At 45.6% G+C, this 18,592-nt stretch overlaps 1 protein-coding gene and 1 long non-coding RNA gene across 3 annotated transcripts in view; one reads left to right on the plus strand and one right to left on the minus strand.

The window, feature by feature from the left end:
• Nucleotides 1–4,887: 4,887 nt before the first annotated feature.
• Nucleotides 4,888–18,592, minus strand: part of LOC140625236 (uncharacterized) — a 36,013-nt gene continuing 22,308 nt past the window's right edge. The window contains exons 3-4 of one of the 2 annotated variants that reach the window (XR_012024600.1): nt 16,448–18,022; nt 4,888–9,684 (exon numbers count right to left, since the gene is read on the minus strand). This is a non-coding gene — a long non-coding RNA (uncharacterized lncRNA). Of the gene's footprint in view, nt 9,685–10,777; nt 18,023–18,592 lie in introns of those variants that run through there. The other variant, XR_012024599.1, reaches the window with a different exon arrangement.
• TM4SF19 (transmembrane 4 L six family member 19) lies at nt 8,850–17,839 on the plus strand. The gene is made up of 5 exons (XM_072812565.1): nt 8,850–9,035; nt 13,070–13,271; nt 13,830–13,907; nt 16,440–16,609; nt 16,907–17,839. The coding sequence occupies exons 2-5, from the start codon at nt 13,071–13,073 to the stop codon at nt 17,085–17,087; spliced, it is 630 nt and encodes a 209-aa protein (XP_072668666.1). The 5' UTR covers nt 8,850–9,035; nt 13,070; the 3' UTR covers nt 17,088–17,839.

Here is an 18,592-nt window from a genome sequence, read left to right on the forward strand (position 1 = left end):
AGTTGGACACTTATGGAAATACCTGAGGGAGCCACTGGCAACTGAAAGTGAAGGAATGATTTAATTTCTCTACCCCCCTACAAATTGAATGTATGTATAAAGAAGCACTATATGTGGGCATAAGTGCACTTGGGTGACAGTCCTGCTACTAATAGAGAATTGGACTAGATCAATAGTTCTCTGTCTTCTCAAGTAAAAGGACTATTAAAATCTGGCAGGAGTGGGGAATTGTGGGGTTAAGTATTAATAACTAAGTCCATAGATAAAGAAAATGTAAATGTGCATATGGAATTGCAGACCCTTTGCAAAAACTCTAGGAACCCACAGATTGTAAACCACCGATTAGAGTATCTTTGAAGTCCTTTCCACTCTAAAATTTTATGCTTCTAGTTTCTCTTCTCTTTATTATCCCTGGGCTAATTAAAAGTTTACTTGTTAATCAATTCCTCTGCTTTTTTTCTGTGTCCAGGTTTCATTTGCCCAATAACTTTATGTAACCTCACTGTGATGACTGAAATCTCCAAAAAAGAAGAGTATCATAGTTCTAAATCTAGTAATCTATCTATCTATCTTTCTTTTTTTTTTTTTGTTTTTTTTTGTTTTAAGGTTTTATTTATTTATTCATCAGGGACAGAGAGAGAGAGAGAGAGAGAGGCAGAGACACAGCCAGAGGGAGAAGCAGGCTCCATGCAGAGAGCCTGATGTGGGATTCGATCCCAGGACTCCAGGATCACACCCTGGGCTGAAGGCGGCGCTAAATCGCTGAGCCACCCGGACTGCCCTAGTAATGATCTTTTAAACACAATTCATTAATTTAAAAAACTTCATGCTGTGTTTCTAATCGGTATTAAGTATGACTAAAATGTAATTAATGAGCTAAATATTTCACTGACAACAGAGTTAAATTTTATTTTACCTGTGTGCTTAACAAAGCACTGTACTTGCTGAGCAATTGTTGATTTGTATAAGTTGCAGAATTTATACTTGGTTTTGGCAGAAACAACTTTTTCAAGATTTGGTGAGGTTGACTTTTAAAAATACTTCCTATCTCACAGAATGTATCTCCATTATGCCATTCATATTGTCTTTCTTTGGCTCTCTTTCACTTAGCTACTCAATAGTAAATCATAGGATGCAGGTTGATGAATAAGTGATGACTTGTGTAAAACTAAATGAGAGTCGGGAGAACCAACCCTGCTGATGAATGTGGCAGTTTTCCAATATTACAAGCCTTGATGAAAAGCCTACTTAAAGACAGCTGTGTCCTATGAATATTCAACTTCATTGATTTGCCTTGCGTAGCATATCAACTTGCCTTGAAACTTAGTATTGCATTGTACACGGTTTAGTGGCAAAAATGTTCTTCTGTGCAGAGAATAACCAACCGAATACCAAGGCACTATCTTGATTTCTCCTGTTCTATAGAAATTTAGTATTTCGGTGACAGTGATTTTGGTCTTTGACTCACCTATGTGTCAACACTGCTGGATGGCTTAGAATCAGGAATATTTTTTTTATAGAGATTATGATGACCTTGATTGTTTTCCCATGAAGTGAACTTGTAATTAAATTATTGGATGTGATGATGAGACCGTTAATGAGAAAATCTTTTCATCTTACTTTCTCTTTTACTTTGCCATTTTCTATTCTCGTCTTTTTAGACATTCTTTCACTGAAAACTAGGTATGATTTTTAATGAAATTAGCTGTGTTTTTAAAATTCCATTTCTATGTTTGAGTATGTAACATTTTAAATTATTTTCATAATTTAATGCATAAGGGAACAATTTGAAGCAAATGTTTTTATAGCTCATTTTCTCTGTCTACCTAAAAATTCTCTTGTTCCAAATACAGAATGGCTAACACCAGGAGACACCTTCCCCTTCTTTGGCCTACGGAATGCTGTTGTACTGCTTAGAATCTCAGTCATTGTCACAAACACGATAATTTTTGGTTCATGCCATTCTTTGCCATACGATCTCCTACTAGAGTTGAGCAATCCAATATGAACTACTTCAATAAAATGAGTTAGCATTTCTGAAAAGTATTTTCAAGAGATGGCCAGATTTACTTGTAGGATTAGAGATACAAATATCAGTAATAGTATTTTGCCCAAGAACAATCCCACATTAATCTCTAAATATGGGAAGTTGCTTTGTTGTACTTAATTCTGTGGCAACAAACTTTTGTTGTTGCTTATTTCCTGTACAGAAATCAAAATGCCCTGAGATTTTATATCCCTTACAGGGTCACTTAAGTTTTCAAATAGGAAGAATAGTCCAGCTACACTGGACTGAACATAAGGAAATTTTATATGTATCAAAACGAGTTATTTATCTAACTGGGCTACCATGAATCATTGATTTATAAGGTGTAAATAAAATGGGAGCATTTCAAATCATTGGATACATTCTGACCTGGAATTATTCTCCTTTTCTTAAAATCTTTTTTATTTGCTTCTTTCATAGACTCAGTATGAGCATCTTAATTAAGAAGGGAGAGAGTCTTGATCTGGAGCTATTCCCTGCCCTTCTGTTTTTTTTTTTTCTTCTTTTGTCAAGCTTGCTGGCTCTAGAAGAGTACATGTTATTTCAAATTAATGACATTGGAATGCTGATGCTCAGTTGAGTATCTTAATGTTTTCAACAAAATGGTTTGATAGTATGTTTTTCTCAGATTTCTGTGTTCTTAATAATGGAAAAATATCAATTAATTAAATGGTGTGATTCGAAATATAAATAAGTTTTTTTCCCTAATCATATGTTCTTAACTTTTTGATGATTTATTTCCCTCTCAGCTAAACCTCAGTGAAGTTACCATTGCCACCAGAAAGTCCCCTTTTACTTGCTAATTAATTAGAATGAAAGTAGTATGTAACCCCCACTTTTTAGTTACTGAGTGTAGCAGGCTTGTACCAGGGGCTGTTTATCTTACCCATTTGGGGACTTGGGCCTTGTTACTTTCTTATGTTTGTCCCTTCAGTTTTGGAAAGGCTATTTAAAACTCTTGGTGGGAAACAGTAAAGCTATGATATAATCCTCTAGTCTTAGATATAGAGAAATGAGTACCAGTTGATCCAGTTGATGCTAACATGATACTTAGACTTCTTTTTTTTTTTTTTTTTTTTTTTTTTTTTTTTTTTTTTTTTGATACTTAGACTTCTGAGGGGCTTTCATCCATGCTTTGGCATGAATCTGTTAGATACAGTTTTTTCACTCCTTTAAAAATCTTTTTTAGAACAGTTTTCCTTTTGATTGTTAACAACTTCTAAGCATCTGGTGTTTCTCTCTTTTTTTAACCCTTTAATTAAAGTCCTTGTTTGAGTAGATTCTGATTGTTCCATGGATACTCTCAGGAGTGTTTGTAGGCTCTGTGCATGCTTTGTATGAGTTCAGTTTAAATAATGCGTTTTGAATCATCTGGGATGTCCCAATTCCGGCATGTCCTCACTAGTTGTGTTTTTTAAACGTTTTTCATGTCATTTTCCAAACTTCACTTTCCATCTTACTCAGAGAGGTTAATCAAGGAATGAAATTTGTTTGGGGAATAGGGAAGGGGGTGGGGTGGGGACTCGAGTGACGTCAGCTTGGGGTATTTGCTTTAAAGTGTTTCTCAAGCAGTTCCTAACAGTATTTAGAGATTCCCTGGGAATCCTTATTCTGGACTAAGTGGCAGTCTTAGTGAGATTTGCATTTTTAATGCAGGACAGGCTCTAAATTTAATTTGTAGTGTAACTTTGTTACTGAATCCAAGAAGATAATGGACAGAGACAGCGCTCCTACTGTAGTGTTTCTGGCAAGTGCTCCCTAAAATGCACATACAGTTCTCAGTTTTCTGGGCTTTTAATCCCATGGTGCTAGGAGATATTTGTTTCTGCAGCTCTTCTGCAAAGTGGGAAGAAGGGTTTGGGACCAGTGAGCAAGGATCATCCACTAAATTTTTTTTGTTCACAACACACTAGAGACCCTCCTGTACATCTAGTTGGTGAAAATTAAGGTGCTAGGGAAAGCCTTAAATGTGAGGACCGGAGGCAGTGGAAAATGTATACTTGGAGGAAGAGAAAAACATGCCATTAGATAAAGCAGAGCTGTACTGCTGGCTAAGACTCAATGGAACTTCCACTTGCTCTAAAACCAGGGAGATCTTAGATAACTGGGTGTGGTATATCTATAGATACACATACTCTACAGGTAAATAATTTCTAAAAGGAGGGTTTTTCAGTTGGTGATCCTCTGGTTTTGGCTGTACCAAATTGTGAATATATTTGCTGTGTTGTACCCAGTTGCTTTATATTGGTACTGCAACTTGAAGGGGGGGTGGGGAGGGGCACTCGGGGTGGGGGAGGGAGGGGAGTGGGATAAATCTTTTGAAGACATCAGCTCACTGTGCTGAGAGAGGGACCAAACTCAAGGAAACCTCTGATCTATAAATTCAACTGCTGCATTTTTTTATAAATACATGTAAATGTCCTGTTGTAATATTTGATCTTGGAAATAAAATCAAAAACTTTTCAGTATTAGTTTTTTTGGAATTGTTTTTGTGAGATAAGACTCCCTTAATATTATTTTAATTAATATAATTCAGGCTTCAAAAGCTTACCCTCCTAATGTTTAGGACACAAGTATTTATTGACATAAGTTAATTCATAGTCGCATCATCAAGGATGACGTTTGCTCGCTTCTCTGCTACTAGTAGTATGTTGAACATTGATGGTAATGCTCCATGAATGTTGGGCATATTGTCAGGAAATCGTTGGGTAAGCTTTTTAGGAAAGTAGGATTCTGTAACTCACATTCGGACAATTCCAGCATGTAATCTTTCAGACCAGGAATAATGACTAAGGATTCAAAACAAGTGAAGGAAAAAAGGAATTACTAAATTAATGGGAGAAAAACCAGGAGATAGGATTTTATTGTGTTATAGAAATTGAGACCACTGCCTAGCCCACAGTAACCCCAGGAACCAGTTTGGGCTGTTCTTTTCCTCTTGTGGAAGTGTCCTCATCCCTATGCTTCAGCAACATATCCTGATGGGACTTGCCATCTTCTTCCAAGACTGTGTCTCCCTGGCCGCATCGATGGACCAAGGTTTGGGCATAAATACTACATTGGGCTGAAGTATCTTTCCCATTCCTCAAGCCACAGAATAAGTAGCCTCACTAATGTGCCAACTAATACAAACATGGTGATGAGCAAAGCCTACATAGCCCTGTCCTCAAGGAACTTATTTTCAGTTCATACAGACAACCGTTGAGAAAATAGATGTGATTCAAATACAGTGAAAAAAATTGAGCAGATAGAGAATTCTTTATTATTTTTTAAAGATTTATTTGGTTGAGAGAGAGAGAGAGAGGGTGGCAGGTGGAGGAGCAGAGGGACAGAGAAAGAGTCTGACATGGAGCTTGATCCCATGATCCTGAGATCACGACCTGAGCTGAAACCAAGCATTGGACACTTAAGCGACGGCGCCATCCAGGCGCCCTGAGAATTCTGCTTTAAATAAGATGTTGGGAAGTTAACATTTAGGCTGAGACCTGAAGGATGCAAAAAAAAGTGGCCGTGCTAAGATGAGGAGGAACGCTGCCAAGCCGAACAACTGCAAAGAGCTGGGGAGGAGGAAAGTGTTTGATGTCTTGGAGATGTTTAGGGAAGGCAAGTAGGTCTGGTGTGTAGTGAGCAAAGGGAGTGGCACAGAGTAAGAGCCAGATCACACGAAGCCTGATGAGACCCTGCTAAGGAGCTCCGGTCGCGGTCCAGCTGCAATGAGAAGCCGTCATGTGGACAGTGGACTGGAGAGCCAGAGTAGAGATGTTGCAACGATCAAACCGTAAAACAGAGGTCACCTGCACCGGAGGAGGCCGCGCACCCGGGAAGCCGTGTATAGATCAGAGCTGCGTTATGAAAGACGTACTGCTGCGTGAAACGCGAGGGATGAAGGGACGCAAAAATCAAGAACGACTCTTTTCCAGCAGGGGGCAGGGAGCGGTGTGGTTACTGAGGCAGGAAGCTGTGAACAGGCAGGTTTGGTGGGGAAGAAATCATCCTGGATGTGCTCATCCAAGGAGAAAGTCAAAGAAGGGGATCCAGGACCTAGGTCTGGAGATCACCAACAGAAAGAGGTCCAGTTGAGGAGGGACAGTCCGTGAGGGAGGAGAAACACCAGAGCAGGGTGTCAAGGGAGCCAAGAGCAAGAATTTCAAAAAGGACCTAGTGGCCCGCTATGGCTAATTCTGTCTTGGAGCCTAGTAAAAAGGATAGTGAAGTGTCTGTTAGATGCAAAAAGTCATTGAAGACCAAGGACAATCTCCGTGTGCTGTTGGAGACAGAAGCCTGGTGGGAGTGGCTTGAAGCCTGTGATATTTTTATACTAATAAAAAAGAAAACCAATACTTCCCCTTCAGCGGACGAGTATAAATGGCAATGCTTGGAACGCCTCTGACCTTCCCTTTTTTCCTCCCTCCAATTAAGGGAATGTGCTCTCTTGTTTTGTCAGCTGTCAGCTGAGGTGGGGGCCCACCCACAGGAAGCTGATTGCCCGTCACTCTTATTTGGGGAACACTGGCCTGATGCTCATCTTTTCCCCTTCCCTTCAACTTCCTCTATTCCTGGATTGAATCCCACCGCCAGACCCAACAGTATCCCTCAGAATGGAACATCTGTCTATCCTCTTCTCCTAAACCTTTCAGTCTCGGTTTATGGCACCAGGCAAATTGCTTTCCCACCCAGGCTCCGTTCTTAATTTGTGCCCTTCCTAGACGCCTATTTGCCTCTCCCTAGAGATATCACCACCAAAGTGATAACTAGTAGCTGTGTCTCCAGTGGAGCCACGTTTTTTTTTTTTGGTCTGTTTTTTTTTTTTTTTTAAATAGGCTCCACCCCCAGCGTGGAGCCCAACACGGGACTTGAACTCAGGACCCTGAGATCAAGACCTGAGCTGAGATTCATAAGAGTCCCACACCTAACCAACTGAGCCACCCCGGCGCCCCCAGGGGAGCCAAATTCTATGATTATTAGCACATCTATAAAAAGGTAATGCTTTAGTTCTTTCGTGGCACTCATCAGGCCTCTGTTACCGTAGAGGTTTACTGCAAGGAGAGTGAAGAACTTGACCTACAACTGGCCTGGCCTAGTAAAACTCTTTATCGCAAGTATATAGTTTCTTAAAGAAGTGTCTTGTTTGTAAGGCGAACCGTTGAATTAACTGTCTCACGTTTACCCTAAGGAAGAAAGGCCTACAGCTGCTAGCACAGCCCCAAAGAAGTTTGGTTCTTCAAGGGGTTAAAGCCTAATTCTACTGCTTAATTCCCCTTGTTCCACGAACACCACTTTCCTGGTACCCGTGAGCGAGGGTCTGCCGTCAGACACGCCACTGCGTTGGGAACGGAGGTACCCTCCGAGATCTCAGCCATCAGAGCATTCTAATCGTCTAAGTACGAGATGCTCTCACGGGGGTCCCGTGTAAAATCCTTCTGCTAAGCTGAGATCCAAGAAGAGCAGGAGAGGACTAACCTATTCTAGGCCTCTCACATCCTAATTTTCAAAATAAACTTACAAGGTAGGCATCATTTTATATGAAAAACAGGCCCAGGTTATTTCTGGGGCTCCGCGAACTACCCAAGTGCACATAGCTGATAGGTACCCGTAGCAGGCACGGGGACCCAGGCCCCTCCGGTGCCAAAGCACCCCGGTACTGCCTCCAAAAGAAGACTTTAAGATAGTTGGGATGTGGGTTGGGGAGAAGAAAACACCCCCGGCATCACTGGGTGGGGCCGTGCGGCGCGTCCTGGAGGATGAGTTTCCGCGGCCTCCTTCCCTGGTACTCCGAGCAGGGCAAGGTCCTCTGCACCACCATCCCTGTCTGCGTCTCAAGGCTGACCGAACGTTTATGTCACTTGCTGGAAAGTCTGCTGTAAGGATCTAATGAAAGAGTTTGTAAATGTATTTTATAAGGTGAATGAGTGTCTCTTCTTATTACAAAGCTTTGTGAGTGCTCAACCTAGTATCTCTTATCCAAATTTGGTTCTCTGCAAAGACCCAGGAATTCACGTAGGCTCTAGATGATTCTCTTTTGCAGTGAAAATGAAAACTGGATTCTACTTAATGAGCTTTTCAATAGTTGTTTACCAGCTTTTGCTTCACGCACATACACATCTGCACACAGAGACAGCAGCCGTCTGTAGTCCACAAGGATGTAATAGCCAGTTGTAACCATCCCTTCTCAGGGCGCCTGCGGGGCTCCGTGGTTGAGCGGCTGCCTTCCACCCAGGGCGTGACCCCGGGGTCCCGGGATCGAGTCCCGCGTCGGGCTCCCTGCATGGAGCCTGCTTCTCCCTCTGCCTGTGTCTCTGCCTCTCTCTCTCTCTGTGTCTCTCTCTCATTCTGTCTCTCATGAATAAATATCAATAAAATATTAGCGATATTAAATATAATATTGATATTAATATTAGCAACAATGAAGTGCCTAACTCGGAGTGAAGAAACCAGGGAAGACCTCCTGTGGACGTTGAGCTGGATCTTGAATGAAGGCTTGTCAAGGGGCTCAGAGGCCTCCCAAACCCAGCAGCACTCCGCGCTCAGCGCTGCGGCGTGACTGGCACAAGGTGACGCCAGCGGGGAAGTGGCGCACATGCAGGGAGGCGACAGGGACAAGATGGCTGCTGTGCTTGGCGAAGCTGGTTTTCCGCAGAGCCCCAGCTGGGCAGCGGTGGGGCAGCTGAGGGCCGCCAGCTGGGGAAAGGGTCGCTGCTCTGGGGAAGAAGGGAGGGTGAGGTACTTCTCGTGGGTGCTCGTCTGACTCACCGAGACGTCGGCTCACGAGGCCTTGCCTCCTGGTTCCTTCCAGGGTCACATGAAGACGTGGGTCATCCGGGGAGGGCTCTCCGAGGGAGGCCAGCTCCTGCCGGGGGCCGCACAGCCGCTCACATAAGGGCTGCCCTGCCCTCGGGCTCCCACCAGGGCCGCCGGGTCCGGGCCTCCCCGGAAGGCCAGCGCTCCTCAGCCGCTCTCTGTCCCGTCGCGCTCCTGCCCTGGGTCGCAGGTAAGCGGAGGTGAGGCCCGACGCGGCGCCAACCAGGCGGCTCGCGCCACCTCACTTGGCCCAGCCTGTCAACCTGGGCCTTCTGCCCCCGCCAGACGCCTGTCCCTCCTCGGCTGCGTCTGTGGGATGCCTCGCTGTGGGGGAAGTCTCGGCTTGGCCCTCAGCCTTCCAGGAGGCGGGCCTCGCCTCTGCGGGGCGACATGAGGTGACGCTGTGGCCTCCGTCACCTTCCCTGGACACCTCTGCTCCGCACTGGCCCAGGGCTTGTGGGCCCTTAGGCGTAGCCCCTCAGGAAAGGGCCGGGGCGTGTTACCTGAGCCCGCCTGGCCCCGGGCCTGCGGGAGGCCGTGCCCACACTTCCCTGGTTCCCGGGTGGCAGACGGAGGGATGCGAGCCAAGCGGGCTACGCGGCCGCAAGGAGTGGGCCCGCAGACAATCTGCAGCGCGTCCCCGCGGCCTCGCCGGTCACTTCTGCGGGGCCCCGCCGGCCCGGACCTCGGGGGGGAACAGGGCCCGGTTTTAAGGCTTCGCCTCATGATCCCACTTTCTCTTGGAGATCAAATTAGCCGCACAGTTTGCTCGTCTCCAGGCTCACATTCGTGGGAGTGTTTCTGAGGATGGTCCTGCGTCCTGCGTCCTGAGTGATTTCCTGTGGGACAAGGTCAGGGAGGGGAAGTGAAGTTCAGACTGACGTGACTCAGTTGGCTCAGTTGGCGCAGCGGCCAAGCCTTCCCAGGGCAACGCTCGGCGGGAGTCTGGGATTCCCTCCCCCAGGCCCGCCCAGCTCCCTGCTTGGCCCTCACACGTTTATGCTCTCAAGCCTCCCCTACAAAATTCTCCCCTCATAGAATTTTCCATAGGAGAGACCGTGGGCGGGGGGGGGGGGGCTGCTCTGATGTCCCTGCCCACGGGCCTTCCCCGCAGGTGGGGTGAGGCGCTCCTGGCGCCGCCGTCTCCAGGCCCCGCTGCCGTCCAGCCGCGCTCCGGTCCTTACCCGGGCCCCTGACACAGTATCAGTCATCCGGGAGGGCGTGTGGCTTAGACTCACTGACTTGCCAACACCGTCCATTGCTCCAGCACAGGGACATACGGGAGCTTTGCCCTCATGAGACAGTGGGAGGGGGCCCAGCCGTGTGCTTACACCCCAGAGGTTGCCGGGCACACTGTGGCGAGGGCTGGCTTCCTCCAGGCGCTGGGCTCCTGACAGCAGGGCCCGTTCATCACCCTGGGGGCTGGAGGACGAGGACCCAGCAGCCAGGATTTCAGGAAAAGGGGCCTCCAGGAGTGCGCCATCTGGGAGGGGGCGGCTAGGGGGAGACCAGCTTCCCTCCTCGTCCCTGGTCCCTACCCTTCCCTCCAGCCTCCTCCGTCCCTGGGCTAAGGGTCACTGTTGCTTCATATCCTTCCCGCACCCCCCAACGCAGGCCCCTGTCCTGGAGGCCTTGCCTTTGGGGGGCGAGTTCTCATGAGAGACGGGGCTTAGGGAGCAAACACTGCGGGGAGGGCACAGAGTGAAGGCGACTCTTCACACGGAAACGTTAGCAACTGCAGCCGAAGCTCTCTGCTGGGAGGAGTCCCAGGAGGCAAGCGCGGACTCTGGGACTAGGGGAGGGAAAGATGGGGATGGGGGGTGCGGAGGAGGCCGTGGAACAGACCACCAGCCACCCTGCTCTCGGCTGTGCCTGGCACCAGGCTCTTCACCCTAAGATAAACAGATAATGCTAAGTTAATCAAGTTTTCCCTTTTATTTTTTAAGAGACTTTATTTATTCATTTGAGACACACAGAGAGAGAGAGAGACAGAGACACAGGCAGAGGGAGAAGCAGGCTCCATGCAGGGAGCCCGACGTGGGACTCGATCCTGGGTCTCTAGGATTACGCCCCGGGGTGAAGGCGCGCTAAACCGCTGAGCCACCTGGGCTGCCCTCTTTTTCCCATTTTTAAAATCAAGTTGCTTGTCTTATTGTATAGTTTTAAGAGTTCTTCATATAGTATAGTTACAAGTCTGTTATCAGATGTGCATGTATTCACATTCACCTACATATTTGCAAAATACACATTGTATTGTCTTGGTCTGTGGGTTTCCTTCATTTTCTTTTCTTTTTCTTTCTTTCTTTCTTTTTTTTTTTTTTTTTTAAGAGAGAGAATCTTAAGCAGGCTCCATGCCCAGCTTGGAGCTGTATGTGGGACTTGACTCCACGACTCTGAGATCATGACCTGAGCTAAAATCAAGAGTTGGATGCTTAACCAACTGAGCCACACAGGTGCCCCCAAAGTGTTTTGTGAAGAGCAAATTAATTTTGAAGTAAATTTTTAAATCTTTTTTTTTTTTTTTTTTTTTTTATTTATGATAGTCACAGAGAGAGAGAGAGAGAGAGGCAGAGACATAGGCAGAGGGAGAAGCAGGCTCCATGCACCGGGAGCCCGACATGGGATTCGATCCCGGGTCTCCAGGATCACGCCCTGGGCCAAAGGCAGGCGCCAAACCGCTGCGCCACCCAGGGATCCCAATTTTGAAGTAAATTTATCACTTTTAAGGATTGTACTTTTTGTCTTTTATCTAATAAATCTTTTCCTAACTTAAGATCCCAGGGCACCTGGATGGCTCAGTATGTGGAGCATGTGACTCTTGATCTCAGGGTTGTGGGTCTGAGTAATAATCATTACTCAGGGTCTGTGGCTAATAATCATGGTATATATTTTTTGTTTTGCATATAGTTTGTTCTAGTGCTGTTGGAGACTGTCCTTTTCCCACTGAAACAGTATCTTTTTCAAAAATCATTTGCTCATGTGTGTATGTCTATTTCTGAATTCTCTAGTCTGTTCTAGTGGTCTGTATGTCTTTATATACCAGTACTTTACTTTTTGTAACTTTATAAATGTCTTAAAATCACATGGTGTAAGTCTTCCAACTCTGCTCTTTTTCAAAAGTATTTTGGCTAATCTAGGACCTTTGCATTTCCACATCAATTTAGATTCAATTTGTTATCTACAACAAAATGCTGCTAGGATTTTGACTGAGACTGTATTGAATCCACACATCAATTTAGAGAGAATTGACATGTTAATGATAGTCTTTTGATCTGTGAATGTGGTATATATGTCTCCATTTATTTAGGTCTTTAATTTTTCTCAGCGATATTTTGTTATTTTTAATGTACAAGTCTTGCACATATTTTGTTAAATTTATCCATAAATATTTTCTATTCTTATGTTACTTATTTTTTTAAAGATTTTATTTATTTATGCATGAGAGACACAGAGAGAGAGGCAGGGACATAGGCAGAGAGAGAAGCAGGCTCCATGCAGAGAATCTGATGCAGGACTTGATCCCAGGAACTCGGGATGACAACCTGAGCCAAAGACAGATGCTCAACTACTGAGCCACCCAGACATCCCTATTCTTATGCTATTTAAATATTGTTTTTAAAAGTTTTTATAATTTATTATTACTTGTATATAGAAATATAAGAGAATCTTTGTATATTTATTTTTATTGTGTTACTTGCTATACTCACTAGTTCTAGTAACTTTTTGATAGATTCCTTTGGATTCTCTACATAGATAATCATGTTACCTTCTTTCTTTCTTTCTTATCTATATTTCTTTTGCTTCTTTTTATTTTATTGTACTAGATAGCACTTCTTGTACTATTGAATGGAAGTGCTGGCAGTGGACATCTTTAAAATGACATCTTTTAAAGACAGTTAAACACCTTTAAACATTTTTTCCTGCCCCAAATACAGATAATCACTGGCTGTATAAAGGTATAAGCAAAATATGATGGGATGAGTGGGGGTTGGCAGAAAATGGAGAATTTAAATCCTATCCTTTGGGGACTATTTATAAAAAGCAGAGATTTTTTTTTTCTTAAAAGCAGAGATTTTAAGAAAGTTCTTTGGCTCTTCTGGATCTAACCCCAGGAGGTGACAGTATCTGTAGTCTGTTTCCCCCATCCCACACTTGCTGTGGGTGTTCCCTTTCCTGATGCTCCCAGCAGCAGAGCTACCATGACCCTCCATCCATTGGTTCCAGGATGCTGTCGTCTCCTGATGTGATGGCATGCTCACGGACCTGCTCTTGCATCCTGGGGCTGAGCCTTGGGACTACTGCCCTGTGTGCTGCTGGAACCAACATGGTGCTTCTCTTTCCTAACTGGGATGTGACCTACCTGTTGAGGGGCCTCATTGGCAAGCATGCCATGCTGGGCTCTGGGCTCTGGGGAGGAGGCCTCATGGTAAGTGTTTGGAGTTCCCTGGGTGTGAACTCCCCAAACACCCCTCAGGTGGAGCAGGGAGATGTCAGGGAGGTAGTGTTTGGGTTCCTTGCAAGAATGCTTGATCTTGGGGTGCCTGCCTGGCTCAATTGGTAGAGCATGTGACTCTTGATCTCAGGGTTATAAGTTTGAGCCCCCCATTGGGTAAGAGATTACTTAAAAATAAAATCTTAACAAAAAAAAAAAAAAAAAGAAAAGAAAGAAAAGGATGCATGATCTAGCAAACTAGTCTTGGGTCTATGGCAATTCCAAGGAATGGGAGACCCTAGGAAGACTTGTCAAGTCTTGTTGGTGAACTTTGGCTTGGGACTAAAAGGCTGGGTGTAAATGTTGCAATCCAGAGTCAGATCAGGCTAGTCATCCAATTTGGTCCTGATAGTCAAAGCCAAACCCTCTGGGGAAGATACAGGATAATCAAATCCATGTGAGGTGCCCAACCAATCTATTTCAACAGCCACAGGTGCAGCTAGAAATGTCAGTTACCCAATGTCTTCTTATCATTCTTCTCTCCTCTCCCAGGTACTCACTGCAGCTACCCTCATCTCCTTGATGGGCTGGAGATATGGCTGCTTCAGTAAGAGTTGGCCCTGCCGAAGTGTAAGCAGCAGATTCTACTCTCCTAATACCCAGAATATACCCCCATTCTATTACTCTACAAGTAGAGTGGTAAAGAGGCAATTTCAATCTTGGGGCTTGAAGTCAGGTCCTGACTGTACCCCCTTAATAACTCTAAGCTGCTGGGCAAGTTCCTTAATCCTTCTGAGCGTCAAGTCCTCATCTATAAAATGGGAGTGAACAGGATCAAATTAAGGGAATAAGTGCTTAATGAGCCAGAAATGTCTATAAACATGTGAGGAATTGTTACCATTATTTTTAGCCTATTGAATAATATGGACATGAGTTAAGTGACTGCAGTCATGTGCCATTGATAGAAAATTTCCTGGGGTGCCTGGCTGGAAATGCACTCAATCTCTGGGTTGTGAGTTCAAGTCCCACACTGGGTGTGAAGCCTACTTTTTTTTTTTAAAGGTTTTATTTATTTATTTATGAGAGATACACACACACACACACAGAGAGAAAGAGAGAGAGAGGGGGGGGGGGGCAGAGACACAGGCAGAGGGAGAAGCAGGCTCCATGCAGGGAGCCCGACGTGGGACTCGATCCCAGGTCTCCAGGATCAGGCCCTGGGCTGAAGGCGGTGCTAAACCACTGAGCCACCCGGGCTGCCCTGGAGCCTACTTAATAAAAAGAAAAAAAAGAAAACTTCCTGGCTATTTTTTCTTAGAGTTGAAAGGTTTTCCAGAAATCATCTAATGACTTTATTCTAGTCTAACTCCTCCATTTTACCGAAAATGAAACTGAGGCCCAGAGTAAATTACAGTGGCATTTATACATATCTGAAAAATCTCAGTACATATATATTGCTTATTCAGTCTCAGACACACGAATTTGTGGACTCCTTACAGTAACTCCTTACAGGCTACAGTAGGCTGTAGCCTACTTTGATATCTGCAGCCCACATATTGGAAACCCCACTGATTCAGAATTACATGTTGAAGAATTAAATATAAACACCCACACATTTCATTCACTATCTGTTCTCAGTCTGGTCAGGTTTTCCCTGGGCGAGTGAGTGGTTCTCACACTTGTGTATCAGAATCCCTGCAGGGTTTGTTAAAACGGATTGCTGGGCCCCACCCCAGACAGTCTCTCTCTCTCTCTCTCTTAGGATATATTCTCTGAGGAAAGGAGAAGGTAGGAGAGATGAGAGTTGACTATTTTTTTTAGAGGGAGGGGGCTGGAGCAGAGAGCTAGAGGAAGAGAAAGAATCTGAAGCAGGCTCCAGGCCCAGCACTGAGCCTCATGTAGGGCTTGAACTCACAACCCTGAGATCATGACCTGAGCTGAAATCGAGAATCGGACGCTTAACCTACTGAACCCCCCTGGTGCTCCACCCCTAGATTTTTCTGATTCAGAGGTTGGTGTGAACCAGAAAGTGTGCATTTCTAACAGGTTTTCAGGTGATGTGATGCTGTCAGGGCCAGGATCACATTTTGAGCATTTCCCTGGCTCCTCCCAACCTCCAAACCAGCCTGACATCGTGGGAAGAAGACTCCACGATTCTGTATAAAAGCTATATATACACACACACACACACATATATATATACACACACACATATAGCTTTAAATAAACATATATATGTGTGTATATATATATATGTTTTATTTAAATTCTTAAAATATGTAGTCTTTGGAAGGGATAAAATGACCTAGTATTCTCAGAAAGAAGCCAATTTAAAAGCAAGCTAGAATCCTGCCAAGGAAATGCACTCGTTTTGTTTTGGGAGGGAAGTGAGTGGTGCACAGACTAGAAGTACAATGACACAACTGGAGTCACTTCAGAGCTGACTGTAATTTCTGTCTGTCTCCCTCCTTCCCTTCTTTTCTAACCCCTTCCCTCCTACCTCCCTTGTTTCCTTTCATGCTTGATTTGAGAAAGAGAGGAACTAGGGGTAGGAGCTTGGAACTTTTGAGAATACAGCTTTCCCTTCTAAGAGTCAGAAATGGGAAGGCGATGACCATCCAACCCTTCTACCCAGAGGCTATGTAAAAGGTTTTTTCCTAAGATTTATTTATTTGAGAGAGAGAGAGAGAGAGTGCACATGCATGAGTGGGGAGGGGGTAGGTAGAGGGAGAACAAGAGGGAGAATATTAAGCAGATGCCATGCTTAGCCCAGAGCCTGATGCAGGGCTCTATCTCAAGACCCCGAGATTGTGACCTGAGCTGAAATCAAGAGTCGGTAACTGACTGAGCCTCCCAGGCGGCCCCTGAATATAAAAGTTTTTTATGCCAACCTGGAGAGCCTACTGGGCCAGGGAGACTGAGGTCCAGGTTCCACTGCTTCCCCTTCTCAGGGCTTTCTCTCCCACCCCTCCCGGCTCTATCCACTGACCGCTCATCAGCCACCCTGCCTTGGTTATTCTTTAAAGGATGTGCCAGGGGCAGCATTATCCCCATGTGATATGATGGGGAAGAGCCTGAGTGCCAGGGAAGTTCGACTTGTCCAGATCACTCCATCACCTGGTCATGACCCTGTCTCACCTTATGGCTTCTCTCCCTCTACAGATACTCACTGCTCTGCTGTCCAGTGGCCTGGCTTCTCTTGGAGCCTTGATTTGCTTTATCACTTCCGGTGTAGCCCTGAAAGATGGTCCATTTTGCATGTTTGATGGCTCACCCTTCAATCAAACGCAAGCTTGGAAATACGGTTACCCATTCCAAGACTTGCATAACAGGTAAGTGGATGGAGACCTGGATTTTCAGTCTTTTCAGAGAGATACAGAAAGACAGACAGAAAGACACACAGATGGACTACAAACTCCTCTTGGTCACGCGTTCTAGCACCCCCTTCTCTGATGCTCAGAATTTTGCAGATGCAGCCACAATAGCTACCCTGAAGAGTCTAGGCCTATGACCCTGGCTGGGGAAGGCCCCAGGTTTTTTTTTTTTAGGCCCCAGGTTTTTATTGAGGTTGTTTACTTGGCTTTTCTTACTTATTCCTCAAACCCCGGTCTCCTTATTTTTTGGGATAGGAATTATTTGTATGATCATTCACTCTGGAACTCTGTCTGCCTGGAGCCTTCTAAAGCAGTCATTTGGCACGTGTCCTTCTTCTCCACCCTTCTATGCATCAGCCTCCTCCAGATTCTCCTGGTGGTCATTCATTTGATCAACAGCTTCCTGGGCCTTTTCTACAGCCTCTGTGAGAAGTGATAGGTAATGCCCTCTCCTGTGTGAGAGTTTTACTCAGAAGCTGCCTTGAATCCTTTCTGCAGTATGGATTATAAACAAACTTTCCTTTTAGGTATTCCTGTAGTAATAATAACAGTAACAGTAATTCCTTGTACATCTGTTGAAGGATACATACGTTTTAAGTCACATTGTAAACTGCAAGATGATATAGTTGTAGAAGGAATAATTAAATCATTACCAGGTGCAGGAATTTATAGTTCACAAAATGTCCTCCAGCCACGGTCTCATTTCAGCCTCTCAACGACTCCATAAAACTGGCCACATGTCACAGAAGTTGAGGTTTGGAGAGCATAATGGATTTGCTGCCTAAAAGCACTCAACTGGGTTCAGAGAAAGTCAGTACCTGAGCTCTTATCTTCTAAATTCAAGTTCAACCAGTTGTTATGGATGGAGTTTTGTGTCCTTAAAACTCATAGGTTGAGGCCCTACCCCTCAATGTGACTCTATTTGTAGAGAGAACCTTTAAGAACCTAATTAAGGTTAAACGAGGTCATAAAGGTAGGGCCCTAATCCAGCAGGACAGGCATCCTTGTGGGAAGAGGATGAGATACTCTCTCTCCACACAAGCACAGAAGACAAGGCCACATGAGGAAGCAGCCAGAAGGTGGCCACCTGCAAGCCAAGGGTGGGAGCCGCAGTAGAAACTAGCTTTGTTGGTACCTTCATGTTGGGACTTCCAGCATCCAGAAAATAAAGATCTGTTGTTTGAGTCACTCGGCCTGTAGTATTTTGTTAGGGCAGCCGGAGCTGAGTAATCCACCAGTGCTCTTTTCTTTACTCTTCTGTGCAATTCAGTAAGTGCTGAACACTGAGTATCCACTGTGGATCCAAAGATGATTGAGACATGGTCCTTGGCCTTGGGCCCTGCCTTGTCCTTGAAAAGCTCATGGTCAGATCTAGGGGAACAAACACACCCACAGAGAATTTAAATGTCATATGGTAAGGGCCATGTTAGAGGTCAGCAGGATGCAGAGTTCCGAGGAACAGCGAACCTCCAAGGAGGGGGTCTTTGAGAGATGAAGGAAGGGTCCCTTGTGTCTGAACTGATTCTTGAAATAGCCCAGCAAAGAGGGGTGGAAGAGATTCCTCAGTAGAGGGGAGACACGGGGTGGGGGGTGGGGGGTGGGCGTGGAGAGCTGTGGTGCCAGCGGTTTCTCACGTGGTGCATCTCCTACCTCAGGGCGGTGGTCAGGCCATGGTGCCGGGTGGTGCCTGGGGTCAGCAGAGGGCTGGAGGGGAGCGGCTGGGGCAGCGGCCGGGGAAGACACGGGGAGACACGGGGAGATGGGTCTTGGCAAGGGAAGGGGCTGGCGCGCCCAGGGCTCTGGAGCCACAGAGCGGGCAAAGGCAGGAAGTGAGGGGGCGGTGCCCAGGTGCCGCGGTCTCCCCTCCACAGCCCCCTGGGCCCCAGCGCTGTCCCCGCCCTGCCCCAGGTCGCGGAGAAGCTCCAGATGCCTCCAGAACAC

Source organism: Canis lupus, chromosome 35 (assembly GCF_048164855.1).
Source record: "Canis lupus baileyi chromosome 35, mCanLup2.hap1, whole genome shotgun sequence".
Taxonomy (NCBI): domain Eukaryota; kingdom Metazoa; phylum Chordata; class Mammalia; order Carnivora; family Canidae; genus Canis; species Canis lupus.